Raw genomic sequence first — 24,346 nt, forward strand, 5'->3', positions numbered from 1 at the left:
TTCCACATTTAAGGACTGCAGTCAAGAACTCACTGGGCTTTACCTCCCTACCCAGATTTCACCGAAAGCTGGATGATTCTTTATCATTTTTCCATCAGAACCCCAAGGATTCTGCCTGGTTCCAGAGAAACACAGCCACTGTAGTAATGAAGGGAATATAACATTCCCTTCTTGAACTGATAAAACAAGGAGGGACGCTGCCTCTCTCTTCCAATGAAAGTAGGATAAGAGGGCACAAGTCGAGTGTGTGAGGTTAGGTCTTAATAATTTCACTAATGGTCAAAGTTCTAAGATGTTAGACCTTAGGGGAGTATATAGTTTCCCGTCATTTCTTGGAACAAAAGAAAACTTGAGAGTATAGGAATGGGTCAAGGGCCACTGGCGTCCAGAGGCTGGTTGAGGGGCGGCACAACCAACGGTTTAAACCCCTGTGCTGGGGAAGTTCAGTCCTGCTGGGAAAGGACAGCAAGTTGAGGGTTCTACGGTGTGAGGGCCGCAGAGTCCCGTACCTACCAGGATTCTGTCAAAGGCTGACGGTGTCCCACCTCGCTGCACATGTCCCAAGACAGTGACCCGGGTGTCATATCCCAGACGCTTTACCACCAGCTGAAGGGACCAAGAGAAGGACAGAGAGAGAGAGATACGGAGTCAAGGAGAGGAAACAAGCAGGGACCTAGATAAACCGAGGATAACTTAGCGTCTCATCTTGTAATGCCCCCTGGGTGGGAGGAACTCGGAGGCAGGAAACCCGGGGAGAGACATGCAGAAGAACCAAAGGGAGACTCAGAATCCCTGGGGAACGGGGCCAGGAGAGGGGTAAGGTGTCAAGGCCTCTCTGGCTCCATTCATACTAACGTTTTTTATTTCTTCTGACGTGATTGGTTTGCCATTTTTGTCGATCGCACCCTCAGCCACAATGATGATGTTGAGACGAGAACCACGGTTCCTTGTCTGGTGAAGAACAAAGTGAAAAATCGTCAGTGTTATAAAATTGATGGACAGGAAAGGGATCATCAATGGGACAGAGTGAGGGCTTTTTCAAAGGGCAAAATAAAGAGCCAGTACCTCGCTGAGCCGGCGGCAAAGGTGTTCCTCCCAGTCATCATCTGGTGGACACTCGGGAATAAAAACCCAGTCGGCCCCACAGGAGAGAGAGGTGACAAGGGCCAGGTATCTGAGATGAGAGCCAGAAGTATCATGCCAGGAGCTCCACTCCACAAAGAGCCTCACCCATCCCAACAAGCCCACCTAGTCCCAGAGCTGGTGAGAGGTCTGAGGCCCCTCCGTTTCATTTTTTGGATGAGGGTAAGAGCTCCACTGAGACAGCTGCTCAATGAGATTCTGTTCCCAAAGAGCCCCTTCTATTCATGGCCCCCAACCTCAGAGCCTGCTCTCTCACACTGCATGGGTGCCTGTGCAGGACACTCATGTGCATGTGCACATGCAGGTGAGTGAGGGAGGTGGGTGGAGACAGGGAAAGGCAGCCACACCGAGATGAGTGCGTACACCTCCAGATCTGCCACCACTGGGAGGCCTCTCTGGACTCTCCAGGAAAGAGGAAAGGGCTATTTCAAGGCCCACAGGATAAATGAGTCAAGACGGGGACCTTACCCACAGTGCCGGCCCATCACTTCTAGCACAAACGTCCTCTGGTGGCTGCAAGAGACAGACAGGTCTTACACAGTGCAAGGGTCCCTATGGCCAGGATCAAGCCCCCACCCACATCTAGGCCACGTAACCTCTCTGCGAGATACATTTATGCTGTGGGCCTTCCAGCGGGTTTCCTGGGAGACCAGGAAGACCCAGGGGAAACTTCAGCCACAAGGTGTCCTTCCTAGGCCTGAGCGAACACAGCAGAGAAAGGTATCAGTACTGAAGCTCCGTCCCTGGGAAGGAGGGAGCCCAGGAAAGGAAGGATAGAAGGGAAAAGGAGTGAGGAGAGGCCTTGACTAACCTGGAATCCTCCAGGATCACCCTGCAGGAGACTCACCCTCCCATGCCCCCTTCTCCTGCACTGCCTCCCCCAGCCCCCTCACTCCTGAGTAGTGACGCAACGGCCTCTACAATCTCTGTGACACAGCTGGAAAGATGTGGGGCTCCCTGGGTTTGTCTCAGTCTGGACACTAATCATTTAGGAGACCCCACAGGTATTAAAGACCTTAGAACCACTTGTTTGGACAGTGCGCTGGACAGTGGCAAGAGGCAGATCTTACAGCATTTACAGAGCAGTGCAACGCCAGTGCTCTAGGGGTAATTCTTAAAAAGTGGCCTGGCCCCAGAATTGGTCATTATAGTCACCATGGCTCAAACACTTTAGTCTTTCCCAGTCCCCAGCCTGTTGGCCTGTCCCAGCTGCCATCCTCCTTCGCTGCTCCCTGCAGGCCCTTACCTCTGAGCGGTAGTAGTGATGGCGTCTACGATCTCTATGATCCGGTGCAGGGCAGAGTCAGTGCCAATGGTCATATCGGTGCCGCAGAAGTCGTTGTCAATTGAGCCAACCAAGCCCACAATGTTCAGGTAGCTGGATTTCGCGGCCTCCTCTGCTGTGATCTTACCTGACAACGGGAAGCAAAGCAAGAGCCAGTGGGTGAGGCAGCAGGCCTGCCTAAAGAGCAGGAGACGGGAGAGGGAGGGGGCTGCAGCCACTTGGGACTGTATACAGTGGCAGAAAACGGAGGGCAAAGACTGCCAACCTGTGTCTGGGTGAGTTTTCTACAATGAGGGAAAGGGGTGTGTGTGTGCACATACCCACAAACCACACTGACAAGAAACGTCTCACCTGCTTTCTGGAGGTCATTCAACAAGTCGCTCCACTCAGAGCGGAAGGTGTCGGCCCCAGTGAGGCTACCGTCACCCCCGATGACACACAGGTTGGTAATCCCACGCTTCACCAGGTTGTGGGCAGCTCGGAGCCGTCCCTCTCGCTCCCGAAAGTCCTTGCACCGGGCGCTTCCAATCACTGTGCCTCCCTTTGGGGAAGAGGTGGGAGTCAGCTTCCCAGACGACACAGCCAAATTTGGGCTCAACATGCTAAGATTTCCCCTATTCCAACACTGTCAGGGGCTGACACCACCATGTGGCTCCCTAGGGAGTTCCCAGACATCCTGAGGGGTTGTTGGCCTCTTCTAAAGGAAAAGGGAGATGGTGCTGGCTGAGGTAGCACAGGGTCATTCCTATATTCTGCTGCACCTCTTAGCAGATGGCTAAGATGGACCCATTTCATTGGAGGCTTTGTCATCAAACTGATCATCCTAAAGAGAACTAGGGAATACACACATATCTGTAGGCTTTTGAAATAACCTCCATCATCCACATCTTAGACGTATAAGAAGAAGTGGCAGTGACTTCAGCAGGGACCAGGCACCGCCAATCCTTTTCTCTTTGCGCCTGGGGAGCTGTGTGCTAGTGGGAGAAGCCACAAGACTCAGGCAGTGACAAGAAAACCAGCTCTGCGTATGGAAAGCCTTACATTCCCAGGGGCTTATAGATCCCCCAGGAGAGGAAAGTATACCTAGCGTCTTCACAAATCACGTAAACTCCAGGCATCTATGACTTTGGGGTATTGATGGAAAATTCTGGCTCACTGTCAGACCACTTTATAGCAGGCACCATTGCCTGTATAGAGCCTCTGTGAAGCATTGCTCATTAAATTTCTTCCCATGGATATTTTTAGGGGATTGAGGTAAAGAATGCAGATACAAATGTAATGTGTAGGTTTTTCAGTAAATCAGAAAATGGGTATATATTGACTTAGAGAAAGCAAAAACGGCTGTGGAGACAATTGGGATAATCTTAGGTTTTTTTTTAAACTCTCAATTCCTTCCTCCCTTAAAAGGTCTGGTTTCAGGTCACCTCATCGCCATCACATGAGGACTGGCAGACTTCAGCTCTGCTTCTGGCTCTGGCTCCCATCCTCGGGTAAGGTTATTTTCAGGACCTGACCTTCTCCGTGACCCTGGAGCAGGACCTGCTTATGTGCCAGTTCCTCAAGTGCTGCCTATGACCTTTCTCTATAAAGAGCATGCTGTCCTGTGATCATGTCCCCTCCCTCTATCCCGCCCCAGGAAACCAGGGTGATGTTTTCAAATGCAAAGAGTAAAGGGCAAACATGGCTCCTCTCTTGTCACAGAATCTCTTCACATCACACCACATGGCAGCGAATTCGGGAAACTGTGAGCCCAACCCAGAGCAGGGTGAGACAAGGACAGGACAAACATGGGGCAGGAGCCCTTTGGAACATACCAGCTGAAGCATCATTGAAACGCTCTCCCAGGTGGCTTCCCTGATGTTATCTCCACCGTCCACCAGGCCTTGATAACCCTGTGGGGTACATTACACTCATTCAGCCTCTGCTAGGCTTCCCCCAAACTCTCAAATTAAGACAGGATCCCTGGAAAGAGGTTCTCTGAGAATCAAGTCACCCATCCAGCCTCCTATGACGGATGCCGGGGTTCTCCTGAGAATAACACAGTCCAAGGAAAGAGATGTCAGCTTTTAATACTCTCTTCTAGATTCTCTCATTCTTGAAATATCAGGAAGCCCTTCCTAATATTTAATCTTAATTCCTCTTATTTTTGGCTCATCCCATTCCCTCCCAGGGGAACAAGATAATAGGTGGTTTTGATAACTAACAATAGAGGAGAAAGAGAAAGGGATGTTAGAGGGAGAAAGGGAGAGAAATGTGACTTGAAAAGAGACTATAAAATTTGAGAGATGAAAGGCAGATAGACCTTACAGAAAGAAGAATGGACAAAGGATGAGAAGAAAAGTAGAGAAGGGAACCAGAGAGGAGTTAGAACCTCAGAAAGTTAAGCAACCTGCAGAAACATGGTGAGACTCTTCCCTCCTAAGGCTCTGTCCCTGGATATACTGAATTTGCTATGAAATACTAACTCATTTCAGCTTCTCCCTCTGTTTTGGGGAAGTGAAGGGAAGACAGAGTTAACTCTTGCTTTAAATTGAACAGGCAACACGAGGAGCCAGTCTGCAGATACCTGGGTCCCACCATCATTATTGGAGCCAGAGTTCGGAGGAGTGACTCATGGAGACAAGAAACCCAGACAAATCAGACACAGCAACGTAACTGGGAGGTAAGGAAAGAGAAAGTGGGGAGCAGGAGCAGAAAACAAGAAAGAATCATGGGGAGCAAAGTAGAGAACCAACCTCATGGACAAAGAAGACACGGGCACCAGTATAGATTCCAACTCGAACCACAGCCCTGACAGCAGCATTCATACCTGCACGGAGGAAAGAAAGAGGTTACTCCTAAGAAAACGGACCTGGACTCTAAGATATAAGACAGCTTTCTCTGAATCTAGAATACTCCCCCCATTCAAGTCTTCTGGCCTCCCAGCTAACATTGACATACTACAAAATTTTGTCTTTCTAAGACCTTTCCTTGCCAGGGGGTGGGAGGAATCTGGGTAATAATAATCTTGAATGCTTATGAGGGGGTTAGACACTGCCTGACGCTTGTCAAATACCAATGCATTTATTTAAGACTATCCATATCCTGGAGTTGCCTCCATTTTACATATTTGGAAACTGAGGTTCAAAGAGGTCAAAGTCACAGAGCTAGGACAAGCCCAGCTTTTAATCCAAGTCCTAAAATGTCTAAATCAACACTGCTGACCTCCATGCTAATCCCAATGACTGTACTAGGCTTTTCCCTGCCTTCTGCGCTGACTCTAGGCATCCAGCTTGAGTAGGCTTTTCAGGACAAAGACATGACTCTTGGAGGCTCAGGGACCTGGTCAATTGCAATCTGTTCCTAAGAATGTCCATTATTGGCTGGTGCATTCTCCCAGTCTCTGCACACACACAGCTTTTTAGTGTCATTGAGTTGGTGTATATTCCAATGTGGCTCACACAGGAGAGATTCTCTGGCTCCCACACCACCAGAAGAGGTTGTGACCAAGTGTGCAGGCAGAATTAGTGGAGGCTCTATGCTCTCCTTCTCCTGTGCTGATCTCCGCCTGTGACCCTGTATGTAAGACGTGTAGGAGAACTTAAAAATTATGCTGTTCTGTTTCCACTGGGAGAAACGATCAGGGCTAAAACAGAGAGCAGAGCCTTTCCCCCTTCTCCCAAATGAGTACTATCCCTCACCTTGTAGCTACTCAATAATGAGAACTCTCTCCCCAGAGTAGGGGGAGGAGCTGACCTGACACAACACACAACACGTGGCGGGGGCTGTGAACGCCTCCACATTAGAAGCAATGCCACTGAGACTGAGCTCAGCATAGCTTCATTGGTGAGACTCTCCTGGGTCTTGATCCTGGTAACGCTGTCCTACCTCATAATGTGAGGAGGCACTCATCGTGTTGCTGAGATGCATCAACTTGTGAACCATTTTAATCATCCTCCCTCGGGTACCCCAGTACACATTTTTGTTTCAGTTTAAAATCTATTCATATGGTCCTTAACCCTGCCTGGAGAAATATCACATACCAGTGAGCACTAGAGAAGCCAGTAATTGGAAAAATCTGCAGTAGCAGACTAAAATCCATCATGAACTACTGCAAAATCCAAAGCTATCTGGAATGCAACAGAATGAAAAAGACCAGAATGTCTGGTTTTGAATTTTGTTGGGATCATAAGGCTAAAAGCTCCAAATGAAATTGAAGGTCCATTCACTTGCTAAACAAATATTTACTGAATACCTATCATGTCCCTGGCACTGGGGATACATCAGGGAATGATGCAGAGACTGGGGATACAAAGATAAAGGACTTGGGAATGGTCCTCTAGACTTGTGAAGAATTATAGGGTGATTCCAGCATGGCTCCATGTGGAGGAGATTTGTAAAAGTGCAGTGGGAGTGAGGAGAAGCAGCATCTCGCCATCAGGAGGGGCTCAGGGAAGGTGGTGCAGCATGTGTGCTGAGACCTAAAGGATCATTTCTTTTTGAATTTTTCTGTGAGGTGGATGAATTTGAGAAGAGTGTTGTAGGCAGGAGGAACAGCACAAATAAAGGTGAAGGTCAAGAAATAGCCTTAGGAAATTCAGTGTTGTTGAGAATAAAGTGTACCATGATAGAGAGATGAAGCCTCCAATGGGCAGGCACCTGTGTGCCCGATGAGGAAGTCTGGTTTTTACTCTGGAGGGCAGGGTTTGATTGGGGATCCATGGGTGATGTTTCCAGGAAATCCATGAACCCTATGAACCTGTATGAAAAGCTTTGTGGGCATGGGCAGTTCTTTTGGAAGAAGAGTCACAGCTTTCATTTGATTCTGAAAGGGGTCTGTAAGCAGGGAAAACAAAAGTTGCAGGCAATGGAGAATCTTGGAAGAATTTTGAGAACAGAGGGATGTGATGAGATCTACGTACCAGAAAGATCACTCTGGCAGCAATGTGGGAGACAGATGAAAAGAAGTGACAGCAGGGTTAGATGGCTGTCTGGCAGCCTAGACAACAAATGATGAGGGCCTAGACTGGGAGAGTGACATTTGGCACAAAACAGAGATATTGGATAGGAGACACCAAGGAAACAGAAGCAACAGGACTCGCATCTAATTGGCAACATGAGTAGATTTCAAGGTGGTGGAGAGGAGGAAGGTGACACCCTGTGACGGACTTAGGCCACGGGAAAAACTGTGGTGCAGTTAACTGAGCAGAGGCAGGTTTTGATTTGAGAAGGGACGGGTGGGGATGATATATTCATACTCGGATATGCTGAGTTTGAAGTTCTTGTGGGACATCCATGTGGACTTGGAAGAGACTGTCTCAAGAAAATATGTAAAATTAGAAGGGTAAAGGGCAATGAGTGGAACCCTGAGGAAAATCAACACTGGAAAAATGGGCCGGGAGAGAGGAGTTCCATGAAGAAAACTCATACAGAGCAGAAGAAAGGCAAGAGGAGAACTGGGACTTAGCAATGTCTTGGAAGCCAAAGGAGACAGTTTCAAGAAGTGGGAACAGTGCCAAATGCTCCTGATGATTGATCTCAGATGAGGACTGAAAGGTTGGGCTTGCCCACAAGAGGTCACTGGTGAGCACTGATGTCAAGCTTACTCATGACATCACTAAGGCAAAGCCCCATGAAGTCTGGAAGTCTAATTGGAGGAATTGAAGGAATAAAATTAGAAAAATCTGTGAAGGGAGGGGGCTTCTCAGAAGCTTTAGGAAAAGCTTGAATGCATGCGTGCGCGCACACACACACACCAAAGTCAGAGTCAACACAAAGCCATCAGTCTTAAGGAAAGATGAATAAAGTCATCTTAATAAGATCGGAACAGATAATGAAACTATTGTTTGTTTATTTTCTAGACTTTCTCAAGGCCTATGGGAGTCTCTTTTGGACATCTGCAGTCCTGGAGTATAAATCTTCAATCTTAAGAAATAAAAAAAATTCTTCTGAAATGTAGAGGTTGGAATGCTGTCTCCTGCTCCCGAGGTAAGTAAGTGTAGGGTAAGATTTAAGGAAAACAAATGACTTCAAAGGTTTTAAGTGTAAAGCAAACAATAGACAGTGGGCAGGGAAAATCCAAATCCATGGGGCAGAAGAAAAACCCCATGACAAAAGAAGATTTTTTTTCTCTTTTCTCCTTCTTACCTTAGCCCTGCCAACCTCCAGAGGGTTTAACTTTGGTGTAAGGTCATCCTTCCTGCCTCTGAACCGGATACCTGAGTGTTTTCCCAGAAATCAAGTTTTAAGACCCCTTCTGTAAGCCTGTACCTGTGTCTCAAACCCCTAGTTCCCTAGAAATCACAGACTGGGCTGTATAGACAGCTTACACTAGAAAGTCCCAGTAATTCTTTGGGCTCTCCTACTTAACATCACTGGCCTATTCTGGCCCCAGGCCAGTCCTGGCCAGGCTCTCCTTGGCTGTTCCATGTTGCCCTAAATAACCCTCTATGAGCAGCTGTCTGACTTATTAGAAGCAAAAAGAAGGATAAGATTACAGGCACCATCCCAGGGGTACTCTGGGTACAGCCAGGAGGAGGGCTCTGGAGAACATCAGAAACACGTACTTTGGAGTCTCCAATTACAGCCTGCCGGGAAGAGGCTTTAAGGAGAACTACAGGTGATGGGTCTCTATAATGTGAGATAGAAAAAAACTAATAAATGACTTGGTCACTACCTTTTTGCTAAAAAGTTTCTTTCTACCTTAACTGAACTTCAAAGAAAAAAAGGACGCGAGGAGCAAATGTTTGTTAGATGTGAATTATACTTTCTGATGGATAGGTAATTAAAAATTGTAAATCCTAGAACAGCAATCCAGAGAGGGCATAGAATCCTGTTCCTATGAACCTTTAAAAATAGGCTAAACATGCATTGGAATGGACTGCCTGTCTGAAGACAGAGGGATAGAGCAGATGACTGAGGTCTTTTCCAGCAGAATATGCTGATTGCATTGGGCCAATCGCAGCATGGTTGTAAGAGGACTGGGACCACTTCTGGGCTGGAAAGGGAGTTAGGATTTAGTATCTAGCTCAGGATGTCTGCTTCCTGGCCATTCTCCTACTTTAGGAGGTTATTAGCCTTGCTAAGCCCAGGGAATGACGGAGCTGAGGCCCCTCTGGATTTTATAGAACCCAAGAAGCCCACAGCCTCCAGGGAAAAACATTTCTGTGCCCTCTCCCTGGGAGAACTAGGGCCCATTAAACCTCTCTGTGCAGGCCAATTCTGTATTTGAGATGCTCTTTCAGCTGGGACCTCTCAGCTCTACTTTGAGTTTTCTGTTTTGCTTCCTTGCCTCCCTAGAATCCCATCCTCTACCACTCTCATCCCCATTGACATGCCCCTGTGATGTTATGTGCATTTGCAGTGGGATGTTTCCCTGGACACACTGTGCCTGTCTCAGAATCCCATAGGCCTTAGTCCAGTTGGGCCCTCAGAAATGAGCTTATCAATAGCCCCTGCTCCACAGATGACATTTCCCTTAAAGCAGGTGATGGTCATCTCCGGAATAAGAGGGTCTCTCTGCTCAAGATCAGGAGCTGGAAGGGCTCGGCCGCTCTTACACCAAAGTTAAACCCTAGGCCTTTTTTTTTCCCACCTCTTTCCCTCTGCAGAAAGCTCTGCTCTTTCATAATTTCAAAACTCTGTGTGCCTCACCTGGACTTTTTTAGCAGGTTCTCACTTCCCCTAATCTGACAACCTAATTCCACAGGCCATCCTACCACGGTTTTAGGCTCAATAGTCAGAGTTCATGTTGAAGAACTCAGTACTGGCGTGGGATTCTTTCCAGGAGAGAAGAGAGAAGCAACAGAAACCAAGTCAGCAGTCTCTATGGCCTCAAGGACGGCTCTGCATTCCTAATCCAGCTACTATTTCTAAACGCAGGTCTCTGCCCTCCTTCCTCAGTTTCCACATTCTAGCATTCTCCTGTTCGTAATATATCACAATTGTAACTCAATAAACATTAGTTTATTTAATATACTTAAATATATTAGTCTAAAATATAAAGTCTAGCTTTACTAATATACTAATAAGGATCACAAAAGCGTCTCAACATGTGACTCTTCCACTGATATATCCTTCGTGCCGACCATCCTGCTTGGCACACAGCAGATGCTCAACAGTTCATTCTTTATTTAATTAGTAACGCATTTATTGCACCAGGCACTGTTCTAAGCACTTCACTTGAATGAAGAGTTCAGTTTCTTGAAATCTATCTTCTCCATGAAGTTCTCCCTGGTTAATACAACCAAGGCCTATCATTTCATTATATAAGTGGATTCTACTTGGTTAAGACACACACTTAGTTATTGTTATTTATGTGACTTACATAAGAATTCTAGTAATGTATGACATCCTTCCTCATTAAACTAAAGTTCCCAAAAGAAATCAACCTCTTCACCACACACAAGACAGGGCTCTATATAAAGTGGGTGCTTAACACAAAGTCTAGGAAAGCCTTTAGGGAGAGTGGTGCAGAGAGAAGGGGAGACCAGCTGAAATCCCCTTCTTTCCCTCCTTTTCTCATCACAGTCCCCATGTCCTTGTACCCCTTTCAAAGAGAGTCTGCCTCTCTTCAACATATTACAAATTAGAATATACATCACAGAGGAAAAAAAGTTTTAAAAAAATCCCCTGTCCCCTATCTCCCTCTTCATCTTCCTATACACCTGGTATTTCTGACTCCCAGATTTCTAGGATTCAACCCAGAGATGGGTTCTCTCTGGCTTTGCTTTCTGCTCCCTGCCCCACCCCTCCGCATGTATATATACTAATTAATGCTGCCATTGCTGTTTGTTCAAGGGATAAAGGAATGGATGGGGAGGAGAGGCCAGAGAAAACAGAGAATGACCCAGAAGAGTGCCTAACAGGAGGAAATATGCTGTGAGAGTGAGGTACCTGACCCTGGTCAGTGCAGGAACGCTGCAGACATCAGAGTTGGCACCTGAAGCCCAGCTAGGGCCCATCAAACACCAATTCCAAATCTCCTCCTTTTCCCATCATTTCCAATGGACTTGAAGTGAATCCACCTACTGCCTTTTCAACAATTTTTAGTCTCCTTCCTTCCAAAGGTGCTTGAGAAAACACCAGTCTTCTAGGTACCAAAGTACCAAAATAGTCCCAAATCTTCAGAGAAACTTGGAAAAAAGTTTTAGGAAGATTTGAGTAAATAAAAGTAGAGCAAATGAAATCCAAAAGCATTTGGGGACTTAGACCTAACAGATTTTTGGAAAGTCCAAGATTCCAGTGTGACTCTACAGCAGGAAGCTCTTAAGGAGGATAGTTCTGTTGTATAGACTAAGAGAGTCAAGAAATTTAAGGGGGCCGCCCAGCCAGGTTTTTATCTCTCCCCAAGCAGGGCCCTCCTCCTTACCTTGGGCATCACCACCAGAGGTTAACACGGCGATGGCTTTGCCGACCCCCAGGGTTTTGGCTGCATGGTGCTCCTCATGGGTCATGATCCACTCTAGAATTCAAGAGAATGATCAGTTAAGACACAGCTGAGTCAAGACGCCACGAGCTTGGGAAATGGCTCTGTTAGACTCGCTAAGGCCACCTCAGCCAGGCTCTCCCACTATACTGAGTCTGGGCTTTCCAGCCTGGGATCTTTGGACTTCTTCCAAAAGAGAGCCACACCCCTGCAAAGGGACAAGCTGAAATGTCACAGTAATCAAGCCCAAGACTGCAAAAGCCCTGGCTAATCCCTTGCACCCCAACTGGAGCCGATTTGGAGAATAAGATAAGGTTACAGAGAAGGGCAGGTGACTGGTCAGAAATGAGAAAGGAAGGAGAAAAGTTAAATTAGCCTCAAAGATTCCTCCCTTTTAATGAAGGGAAGGGCTGCTGCAGAGGATAGGAATCAGATAAGGTTTGGGGCACTGAGAACCAGCAAGGTAGAAGCAGAAAAGCAAGGGTAGGTTGGCCTACAGTTAAGATTGGGGTTGGGGGTCATGGAATTGGGCTAAGTTGGAGCTGAAGTTGGAGGTTACAAAGGCACGTTGGAGCTTGGGCAAATAATGGTTCAGGCTCAGGAATGGTTAGGGACTTCCTGTGGCTTTTTCCATCCCTCTCAGGGCCCTGCCTCCTGACATCTCTTGATCCTTTACCTTCAGGCCTTACCCCTCACACTAAACACTATCGAATGGGAAGAGGAACACAAAAGCTCTGCCACACATACACAGATATGCACAGATGACAGGTGAACACCTTCATATTTTTGTCTTTAGGGCTTATCTCTCTCAAAGGAAAACACAAGACATAGTTTTGTATCTATAAAATGCCAGTGGAATCATCAGTCTCCCAGTTATCCACGCTAACCTCTGTTATTTTTAGAATTTATCTCCTTACTCTCAGAATCAAAACAGTTACCAAACCCTATTATTCTCCCTTCTTATGATCTTCCCTTATCCTTCTCCACTTTCCTGCCCTCACTGCCTCTTTCCACCTGATTTGCTTACTACAATAGCTGGTCTCCCTCTGCTTGTGCATCCCTTCTCCACTCTATTTGAGACACAAAATAAGCCTCCATGGGAAGGTTATGGGCCCCTAAGGCCTCAGTGGAGAGAGGATTCATTCACATCCACAGGGGCTGATGACCTTAGAGCACAGCTTTCATGTTTTTGCTGTGAATCCAGGGAAATCAAGATAGCTGCTGATAAAGACATAGGTCATATCAACACACAGATCCACACACATGCCAATAAAACATGTGCAATGACACACTCATGAAGAAAAACATATACAAACACACATGCTGTTATTAAGAAACACAGATTCACAGACATACTACACATAATTAGTGCTGACAGACGAAGCCCAGACGTCTTGGGTTGGCATTCAAAGCTTCCATGATCTGGTTCTTGCCTAGAGCTTCAACCCTTGCTCCCATAAATTCTCTGCTCCATCATCACCTGAACATTACTTTGCTCCCCACGACTTCTATGCCTGCGCGTACAGCATTGCTGGGCCAGAAAGCCATCGTGGCTCTTTCCACAGATCAATATTCTACTCCATCATTTAAGACCAGTCCTAGTCACATCCCTATTAAACCTATTTAAGCCTTTACTGATTACCAAAGGTCAAGGAGGGCTTCTTTCTGGACCTCCTCTAATCACATATTGTCTGGAACTGGATCACTCATTTGGCACTTAATTACTACTTTATGTGATATTTTAATTGCTTCTTATATATTGAAAAGAGGGTTGGACTAGATCAGGGGTCAACAAACTACAGCCCATGGGCCAAATCCAACCCTTCTAGTTAATGTTTTTGTATGGCAGCAAACTAAGAAAGATTCTTACATTTTAAATGTCTGAAAAACAGTTTCATGACATGTGAAAACTATATGAAATCCAAATTTCAGTGTCCATAGCACTCATGTTTGTTTGCATATTACCTATGGCTGCTTTTGCGGTGTGACAGCAGAGTAGATTACTGAGACACAGGCTTGATAGCCTGCAAAGCCTGAAATATTTACAGTCTGGCCTTTAACAGAAGAAGTTTGCAGACACCTGGACTAGATGATTGCTAAGGTCATTTCCCGTAACTAGACTGAAACTCCTCCAGGGAGGAAGCATATTCATTTTTTAAACCAAAAAAACTCACGAAGTCTATGCACATGACAACAGGAGTTCATTAAATTCTCATCGAGAGCATTTGTGAACTGACAACACGAGAGGCACACAAATATAGGAGCATTTTAAATACGCTTGGATACAGATATACCCCCATCTTCCCTCTGCTTCTAACAAATTCAGATACAAATAGGTATTAGGGTGCAGATAGTGACAAACAGAATACAAACACACATGGATAGAGATACTCTCTTATTTAACCAGAATGTTCATGGCCAAATTTCTGCAGTTCTCAGAAAAGAAAGACTAAATGGTGCATATAAGAAGGCAAAAATTGGGGAAGGAAAGAACAAAACATATGAGTACTATTGCTGACCCCCTTTCCCCCTGAGTATTTCCTTCTCATTCACTCGGGGAGCTCATCACTGATAGAAATCCATACAGGCATCTTCCACCCCCGGAGGCGTCAGTGAATTCGTCATAACAGGGGGAAGGCTCAGAGTGCTGACCTGCAAGAAACAGCTCAAATTCTTCTGCATCTCTAAAATTGTTATAGAGGCACAGGACACGGCTATGCACGCAGATTTATAAATAAACAGATCCACAGCGACACACACATAGACACGGACATGTTAAACCTATATATAAAATCACGTGTGTGTAGACAAGCACGCGGGAGGGAGAAATACAGGACAGGCAGCATCATAGGTGCACTGATTTGAACTGGATGAGTGCCAGGGTAGGAGTCGGGCAGCCGAGAACAACGAGGTCCGAGCACCACCCACCCACCCCGGATTCCCAGGGAAAGGGGCAATGCGTGCAAGCCGAGGGAGGCCAGCCAAGGGGCTAGGATTCTTCCCGACTCCCCTACCCATCCCCCCTCTCAGCTCCTGCTCTGATGCTACATCACCTCTTCTTTTCCCTTCTGCTCGTTTCAGTTCTCCCCACCGCCTCCTGCCAGCACGTTTATTCCCACCTCGCTCTCAGCTTTCCCCCTCGCTCTTTACCCAAGGGCCCCTCTTGCCTTTTAGTCTCAGCTCTCCTCCGCCCGGGCTTCCTTGCAGATTGTCCTTGGGGAAAGGGGGAGGGGAGCTTGGCGAACACGGGGAGGAGCCAGGTGGAGGCAACAGGGGAGGGGAAAGAGGAGAGGCTTTCCAACCTCCACTAGCTGATGCTGACCAGGAGGCTCCGCCTCCTCCTGCTGGCTTTTCTCCTCCCCTTCCTCCTCCCCCTAAGAACACAGCTCAAATATGACATCTCCTTCGTTTCTTCACTCCCCAGAGGGTTCTGGGGTTCCCCGCATCTATCTCAGGAATCATCAGCTCCTGTATGCAGTGGAAATCAGAAATCCTTCTTGTCTGCAGAAACAATTTTTTCCTAGCCTGGACTGCCTGAGACCCCTTTGCATTCAAACATCCTCAGCAACTAATAATAGACCTACCCCTCCGGCCCTATCCATCGTCTCCTATCTCTATCACTCTATGAACATGTATTGGTAGTCTGTGTGCCAGGTTTTGTATTAGGTGCTGAGAGGTGAAAAGATACATGCAACAGAATCCTGTCCTTGAGGAACATTGATCACTGATATTTTCTATAGAGGGCCCTCAAAAACTCCTTTTACATTTACATACCTTCCTCAGAGAAAATACAGAAAAGCTAACTAGGAATGAGAGTACCAAGAGGCAATACCCCTGCTGTGATAGCCCCATTCTCAAGCCTGCAGTAGAAGGGGTGCAGGATTCTGATAGTGAAGCAAGCATATCTGGTGGGCCACAAAGCAAACAGAATCCATCCTGGGAACAGTACTGCCAATGCCAAGAGGTGCATCCTTTCCTCAGATCCTCTTAACTCTTTGCGCTGCTCCACCTACGTCTTTGTTTCAGTGCCTCTCCACAGTCATCTCTCATCTCCCTGCTGTTTCTACTGCCCTTCCACTTGCTTACTTTTGTATCTGTACCTGCACATTCTGCAAACAATAAGAATGCAAATGACTAGAAGATAAAACCATTGGACTACACAAAATTAACTTCTGTGCTGCAAAAGTTGCCATCCAAAAAGTGAAAAGACAACCCATAGAATGGGAGAAAATATTTGCAAATCATATATCTGATAAGGGACCAGGTATCAAGAATACATAAATAACTCTTGCAACTCAATAATAAAAAGATAATAACCCAATTTTAAAAATAGGTGAAAGATATCAATAGATACCTCACCAAAGAAGATATATGGATGCAAATAAGCATGTGAAATGATGCTCAACATCATATGTCATTGGGAACTGCAAATTAAAGCAGAGACACCACTACAATCTATTAGAATGAAAAAGAAAAAGAAAAAAACCTGACACTACCAAATACTGACTGGAATGTGGAGCAACAAGAGCTCTCATTCTTTGTGCAAATGCAAAACAGTACAGTCACTTTAAAAGATAGTTTGGCAGTTTGTTACAAAGCTAAGTATAATATTCCCATATGATCCAGCAACCACACTCCTAAATATCTACCCAAATGAGTTGAAAACTACATCTATACAAAAATCTAAACGTGGACCTTTACAGCAGCTTTATTCATAATTGCCAGAAACTGGAAGCAACCAAAATGCCCCTGAAAAGGTGAATGGATAAATAAACTGTGATACATTCATACAATGGAATATTTCCTCGTTATTCAACAATAGAAATAACCTATCAAGCCAAGAAAAGACATGGAGGAACCTTAAACATATATTGCTTAGTGAAGGAAGCCAGTCTGAAAAAACTACATACTGTATGATTCGAACTATATGACATTCTGGAAAAGGTGAAACTATAAAGACATTGAAAAGATCAGTGGTTGCCAAGGGCTTGGGGTAGAGATGGAGCAATAAATAGGTGGAGCACAAGGGATTTTCAGGGCAACGGAACTATTCTGTATAATGCTGAAATGGGGGATATATGATATTATGCATTTGTCAAAAGTTACAGAACTGTACAACACAAAGAGTAAACCCCAATGTAAACTATGGACTTTAGTCAATAATAACATATCAATATTGGTTCATCAGTTGTAACAAATGTACCACACAAATGCAAGATGTGAATAATAGGGACACTGAGCAGAAGACAGAGAGTATGTATGGAAACTCTCTGTGCAATCTACTCAATTTGCCTAAAACTTCTCTAGCAAATAAAGTCTACTGATTTCAAAAATACATTCTGTGCAATGAAATATCAAATAAAATTATGATGTTATAAAAGAAAAAAATGGGCAAGGGTTTGAATAGATATTTATCTAAAGAAAACATACAAATAAACAATAAGCACATGAAATGATGCTCAACATCACTAACCATTAGAAATATTCAAATCAAAGCCACAATGAGATTCCATTTCACACCTATTAGGGTGGCTAATATCATAAAAGGTGGGGAGGGGAATAACAAGTGTTGGAGAGGATGTGGAGGAACTGGAACCATTGTGTATTGCTGGTGGGAATGTAAAATTTGTGGTCACCATGTAAACAATTTGGCAGTTCCTCAAAATGTTAAACATAGAGCTACCATATGACTCAGCAATTCTGTTCCTACATATATACCCAAGGAAAATGAAAACATATGTACACACACACACACACACAAAAGTACACCAATTTTCATAGCAGCATTATTCATAATAGGCAAAAAGTGGAAATAGGCCAAATGTCCATTAACTGATGAACGGATAAATAAAATGTGGCATATCCATTCAATAGAGTATTACTTGGCAATAAAAAGATTGAAGTACTGATACATAATTTTATTGATTTCTGCTCTAATCTTATTCTTAACTGATTACTTTAGATTTAATTTGCTCTTCTCTTATAGTTTCCTAAGGTGGAAATTTAGATGATTGATTTAGATCATCTCCTTTCCTAATATATGCATTCAATGCTGTAAATTTCCCTCTAAGCACTGCTTTCACTGTACCTGACAAATTTTAATAAGTTATGTTTTTCATTTCATTGAGTTCAAAATATTTTTAAATTTCTCTTGAGAGTCCTTCTTTGACTTAGTGTTATTTAGAAGTACGATGTTTAATCTCCAAGTATTTGGGGATTTTCCAAAGAAATTATCTTTCTGTTATTGACTTCTAATTCAATTCCATTGTGGTCTTAGAGCAGCCATGGTATGTTTTCTGTTCTTTTAAATTAATTAAGATGTTTTTTATAGCCTAGAATGTGGCCTATCTTGGTGCCTATGTTATCATGTATGAATGTATGAATGTTTATGTATGTGTGAATCATGTGGTTTTATTTGAGCATTTTATGTGATTCCATTTTCTCTCACTTCTTAGCATATCAGTAAAACTTTGTAATTTTTTTAGTGGTTGCCCTAGAGTTTGCAATATATATTTGCAAATAATCCAAGTCCCCTTTCAAATAACACTATACCATTTCTCAGGTGGTACGAATATCTATAATAGCAAAATAATCCTAATTCCTTCCTTCCATCCCTTGTATCATTGCTGGCTTTTATTTCACTTACATATAAACATACATAAGCATACATAATTGAATATATTGTTGCTGTTATTTTGAACAAACTGTTATCTGTTCGACCCACTAAGAATAAGAAAAATAGAAGTATTTATTTTATCTTGACTTATTCCTTCTTTGATGCTCTTCTTTACATAGAAGTTTCTGACCTATATTATTTTCCTTCTCTCTGAAGAACTTTTTAACATTTCTTGCAAAGCAGACTGATTTACAAAAAAAAATTCCCTCAATTTGTGTTCTGGGAAAATCTTTATTTCTCCTTCACTTTTGAAGAATGACTTCTCAGGGTACAGAATTCCAGACTGGTGGTTTTTTCTCCCAACTTTTAAACAGTTCACTCCACTCTCTTCTTGCTTGCATGGTTTCTAAGGAGCAGTCAGATGTAATTCTCATCTTTGTTCCTCTATGGGCAAGGTGTTTTTCCCCTCCCCTGGCTCCTTTCAGGACTTTTTGTTTATCTTTGATTTTCTGTAATTTGAAATTGATATGTCTAGGTGTGGGATGTTTTGTTTCCGGTTGGCCTTTATCTTGCTTGGTGTTCTCTGAGCTTCCCCAGATCTGTGGTTTGATGTCTGCCATTAATTTGTGGAAATCCTCAGTAATTATTGTTTCAAATATTTATTCTGTTCCTTTCTCTCCTTTTTCTCCTTCTGGTATTCCCATTATGTACATGGTACATCTGTTGCAGTTGTACCACAGTACTTGGATATTCTGTTGTTGGTTTGTTTTTTTTTTTTCCAGTCTTTGTTTTCTTTGCTTTTCAGTTTTTGAGTATTGTATTGATATAGCCTCTAGCTCAGAGATTCTTCCTTCAGCTATGTCCAGTGTATTAATAAGCCCATCAAAGGCATTTTTAATTTCTGTTATAGTAGGGTTTTTTATTTTTAGCATTTCTTTTTGGTTCTTAGGATTTCCATCTCTTTGCTCATATTGCTTGTCCATTCTTACGTGCTATTTTAGCCATTTGACTCCTTATCACATTAATCGTGGGTGTTTAAAATTCCTGCTCTGAAAATTTCAACATCCCTGCCATGTTTGGTTCTGATGTTTGCTCTGTCTTTTCAAGTTGTAGGGGGGAGGGTTGCCTTTTTATATGCCTTGTAATTTTTCTTGATAGCCAGACATGATACGCCAGGTAAAAGAAAGTGCTGTAAATAGGACTTTAGTAAAGTGGTGGTGAGGTGTTGGGGGAAGGAAAGCATTTCATAGTCCCATGATTAATTTCAGTCTTTTACTGAGCCTGGACTACATGCCTACTACTATGTCTCTGGACTACGAATTTCACAAGTGTTCGTCCTATTTTTTCCGCCTTCCCCTGCCCCCACCACCTTAGATGGGACAGGACAGCTAGAGTGGGCTGGAGTTGGGTATTTCCCTTCCTCAGATCAGTTAGACTCTGATAATACCCCAGTAAGTTAGGCTCTGGTTAACTAGTTTCCCCTGAAGGTTAGCCTCGTTAAGAACAAAGTACTCTGGTTTAGTTCAAAATGGTTCCTCTTCTCCCCTCCTGCTGGAAGTCCAAGGGGATTTTTCTCTGATATTCACTATGAGAATCTGATCAAGCTCCCGGAACTAAATCTCACAATACTGTGGGGGTACCCCTTTAACTAGGTCCCCCTGTAGTTTTTAACTCCCAGAATTGTCCACACTGAGCCTCCAGCAATTTGTCCTTTACAGTTCAGTTTTTCCTGCCCCTTTACTGGTTCCCCAGGAGGTTTCTGTTCATGGGTCGGTCTCTGCTCCAATAAGCTGTGATGAACTGTATTCACCTGCTTGTCCCTCCAGTTTTGGGATCAGCTGTATGCCCTGTGTCCTCCCCTCTCCTACGGATCCAGGAACAGTTGTTGATTTTTCAGTCTTTTTACTTTTACTTGTTGTTAGGATGGAGTGATGACTTCCAAGCTCCTTATATGGGGAACTGGAAGCTGGAAGTCCAAAGTCCAAATTATAATTTTAAGTGAGTGAATTTTATGACATGTAAATTATATCTCAATAAGGATGTTTTTAAAATTTGAAAAGGGAAAAGATAGAAAAGCTTCCCACACATTCTGTAGTTCCTTATTCCATCAATGAATCTAAAGGCTGAAATTTGAAAGTTACCCCTTCCTAAGAAGGGCTAAGAGCTAAATTAGTTAAAAAAAAACACAAAATAGAGTAGCTAATGGAAGAAATACATCATATTAAGAAATGGCTGTAAATGTTTTCCTGATAAGAATCTTCAGAAACTTCTATTCATTATTATTCATACATTCAACAAATATTTATTGAGGACTCATTATGTGCCAGCCACCATGCCAGGTGCTGAGGTATACCAAGCTCTCCTGGAGCTTATAACCTAGAAGGACTATCAAAGGTTCATAGGAAGTTTATATTTCACTGGACCTGGGATATAATTGAAGAAATCAATAACCCACTTAACAATTATAATACATCAAGTTCTTATCCATAAATATTAGTTGAGGGTAGATAGAGTTAAAAAATAGGACCTGGTTAGAAAGAATTTGGCAGTGTTTAGTTAGTACTCTTGAGAGAAGCACACCATTGGATACACATATTCCAGTATTAGAGAAATGGATAATATGATGAAACCATGATAGCTCCTTATAAGTGGATTTTCCTTAATTTTAATCCTAAACTACAAGACCATACCTTTCACTTTTTTGTAATTTTTTTGTCTATCAAACAACTTTTAAATTTCAAATATAGTTTCCCAGGAACCTTAACAACTTGGAAGGCATACTTTAGCTAGCTATGGATGACTTATGAATCAAAATTTGATTGCATAATTTGATGTCAGACTGATGACAGAAGAGAATGTTTGAGATCTGGGGAGTTCTAGAAAATATGGCATATGTCCAATCCTCAGGCCTCTAACTGGGGAGGCTGAGAAGCATCCCTCAGGGCAGGGTATTGGTGCATGAGGCCTACAGGTAAACAGTATGGTGACTAAGGAAGAAGAGAAAGGGGTCTAAACATTGTCATACAAGGTAGGGTGCCTAAGGAGAGTGTCAGGAGTAAAGTGCGCAGTTCAGCAGAATTAGGACCAGGAATCACAGTGCAAAATAGCAAGTTAGACAGTCAAACAAGAGATGGTACCAAAGATTCTTGAGGCAACCAAACTAAGCCAGTAGCTGAATTTGCCCTCATTCCAAGGTTATTTTCATTGCTGGTATGGTTTAATGGGGCTGGAAAAAGGCACCCCAGACCCCTCCTCCAGAGGAGAAAGCTGACATGTCCTGGATTTGCAATGGAAAAGAACCTAGGGCCTCAGATAGGCTACTCAAGGGAGCATATGTCCATTGTAATGACTCAAGAATAGGAATTAGCTAGGGTACTGCTGGAAATCCAGAACTTTGTCAAAAAATATAATCAGCTTTCTTCAGTTGTCAGGATTGGGAGCTAGAATTCAGGCTTTAGGGGACTTGGCCAGAAGGCTATGTGGTTAAAGTCCGCTACTTTTTCACTTTGTACTACCTGGTGGTGGTCTTGTTTTCAGCATCAGGTAAAGCTAGTGTGCATAAAGAAGAGCCACTTTATATGACAGCTCAACTTATACGTCATAACCTGGTACCAAGCAATGAAAGACATATTCATTTTTTATGAGGGGGTGGTGATTCGGTTTACTCATTTATTTCTATTTGGAGGTGGTACTGGGGATTGAACCCAGGACCTCATGCATGCTAAGCATGTGCTCTACCACTTCAGCTAAACCCTCCTCCTGAAAGACATATTCTTTACATTGATCCTCAGAGTACAGAAAGGCAATTAGAAGGTCCTCTTAGACTTCCCAGAGCTCCCCAGATATCAGACAGCTATTGGGGTGCTGGTGTGAAGCAGGCAAACATTAGGGGCAAAAAATATAATTGTTATGAAAGAAAGCATGCTGGGGAGAGAAGTAGAAGATGTTTAAAGAGAATTCCGCAGCAGCTAGACAGGTATTGAGGAAACCAGCTGAGGTATTCTAAAGTACCTGGTTCACACACTCTGCCCATTAACCCTGTTAAGTAGTGGTAGGTAAATGAAGATACAGAGAGCTTTGGGATGAAATTAGACATTACTACCAGGAATCTGAGTAGTTCATAAAGACAGAAAATCTCTTTGACAGTGATTACTAAAGGCTGGTATAAATGAGGGGCAATTAAGAGTATGTTGCATGCCATATTCATGAGTCCACTCACTACCACTAGGATGGTGTCACGATGATGGAATGGGTACAGATCTATATTTAGACCACTGTGTGAGAAGATAAAGATGATATTGATGATGCTAGTGATGGTGTTCCAGGACATTTAGGAGTGAGAATTAGGTATGTCAGTCATCCAGGTGTGACTCTAACCCAGGAGAAATGGAAATAGTATACTATAGGTTTCATGTATTCAGTCAACAAATATTGAGCACCTATTATATGTTAGGCACTGTCCTAGACTCCAAGGCGATCCAGGATTGGAAAGAAAAAAAACCTGCCTATCTTCATGGAGCTTATATAATAGTGAGGAAAGCAGACAATGAACTAATTAGGCAAATATTGGTAAATGCTTTGAAGAAAAATAAAGCAAGAGCAGAGTGACAAGGGTGCTATCTTAAGCAGGGTGTTCTGGAAAAACCTTGCTAAGATGGCACTCTAGGAAGCGGTCTGAACAAACAAGAGAGAAAACCATGCTACCATTGGAAGGGCAGCTTTCAGATGGGGAGAATAACAAATGCAAAGATTCTGAGGCAGGAAGAAGTGAGGCGTGTCATACCAGAGGATCACCAAGATTTCCTCTGGACCAGAATCAGAAGTGTGAATGGGTTACAGTGACTTGGTGGGTTGATGTTGTGAAACATATGCAGCAATTAGGTATGGGCCTCTGTCTGGGTTGAAACAAATATCTATCTGGTCCTCTCACTTCTGTGCAACCTCTGAATCTCATCTGACTAGTATGCTATCATTTGTTTTCCTCCAGTAGAATGTAAGCTCCCTGAGGACAGACCCTGGGCATGGCCATGAAATGACTGTCTGCACTGGAGAGTCATCGTTAGCTCTAGCTGGGATATGATGACCCCTGGAGACACTGCAGTGCCTCTACTAGCCACTGATGTTGAAGTTTCTGACATAGGGCACTGGCTTAGCATCACCTGGATCCCTGTCATAAAAGCAAATTCTTGCACCCTACCTGGGACCTACTGAATCAGAAACTCTGGGCATGGGGCACAGCAATGTGGTTTTATAAGCCCTCCAGATGATTCTGATGCACAATAAAGTTTGAGAACTATTGTTCTAAGTTGTGGAGGTCCAAGAACACCATCACTTGAAGAATAAATCTGCATGTCTCAAAGTCCTGCATGGTTCCTATAGAGTCATTCCTGCCAATTAGGATCAACTTCTTAAGAAAGTTGGCTCAGGGAAGAGGTTATAGGTAACAAGTCTACCGCACATTGAATCACTTTCAAGTCTTGGTAAGGGCAGAGGTAAACAAAGTCTTCAGCTGAGGTATGACGCCAAAAGCTTGGACCAGATAAACTTCTTCTCTTCTTAAAGAAGTAAGTTTAGGGGGATATCAGAGCAGAGAAGACAAATAATCATTATACAAGATAATCCTGGGAGTCTTCCACTTCTGATCTGCTAGCACCTCATCAATGTGAAAGGTCTAGCTGTTTAACAAGTCTCAGAAATATGCTTTTAGGCTCTTAAATACATTTCCTTGGATTAACTGAGAGATAGTTTAATATGGGACCACCCAGAGTAGAGTGGTCCAAGAGGATAAATAAGATCATCTCTATTAATCAATGGAAGATGAAAAGAGTGTTTCACAGGTCTACTGGTATCCCTGAATATTTGACTGGAAGAAAAGCATCTGTAGTCCTATTTTCCC

General features: G+C 43.7%; 2 protein-coding genes across 13 annotated transcripts in view; one reads left to right on the forward strand and one right to left on the reverse strand.

The window, feature by feature from the left end:
* The window catches only part of ASB8 (ankyrin repeat and SOCS box containing 8), a 56,467-nt gene extending 32,658 nt beyond the window's left edge, over nt 1-23,809 (forward strand). For 3 of the 10 annotated variants that reach the window (XM_072972918.1, XM_072972917.1, XM_072972909.1), the window contains exons 6-9: nt 3,836-3,918; nt 4,967-5,090; nt 8,269-8,395; nt 23,438-23,809. The gene's annotated coding sequence lies outside the window, so the exon portion shown is untranslated. Of the gene's footprint in view, nt 1-3,835; nt 3,919-4,129; nt 4,274-4,966; nt 5,091-8,268; nt 8,396-10,115; nt 10,391-23,437 lie in introns of those variants that run through there. The other 7 variants (XM_072972915.1, XM_072972910.1, XM_072972916.1 and 4 more) reach the window with 6 other exon arrangements.
* Nucleotides 1-24,346, reverse strand: part of PFKM (phosphofructokinase, muscle) — a 39,527-nt gene that overhangs the window by 8,948 nt on the left and 6,233 nt on the right. For 2 of the 3 annotated variants that reach the window (XM_015238070.3, XM_072972907.1), the window contains 9 exons: nt 11,778-11,870; nt 5,164-5,237; nt 4,243-4,320; nt 2,780-2,969; nt 2,390-2,555; nt 1,612-1,656; nt 1,066-1,174; nt 856-951; nt 514-606 (listed from right to left, as the gene is read on the reverse strand). In XM_015238070.3, the coding sequence (XP_015093556.1) occupies nt 514-606; nt 856-951; nt 1,066-1,174; nt 1,612-1,656; nt 2,390-2,555; nt 2,780-2,969; nt 4,243-4,320; nt 5,164-5,237; nt 11,778-11,862 (936 nt within the window). In that variant the 5' untranslated portion in view covers nt 11,863-11,870. Of the gene's footprint in view, nt 1-513; nt 607-855; nt 952-1,065; nt 1,175-1,611; nt 1,657-2,389; nt 2,556-2,779; nt 2,970-4,242; nt 4,321-5,163; nt 5,238-11,777; nt 11,871-15,001; nt 15,069-24,346 lie in introns of those variants that run through there. The other variant, XM_006202905.3, reaches the window with a different exon arrangement.

Source organism: Vicugna pacos, chromosome 12, assembly GCF_048564905.1.
Source record: "Vicugna pacos chromosome 12, VicPac4, whole genome shotgun sequence".
Lineage (NCBI taxonomy): Eukaryota > Metazoa > Chordata > Mammalia > Artiodactyla > Camelidae > Vicugna > Vicugna pacos.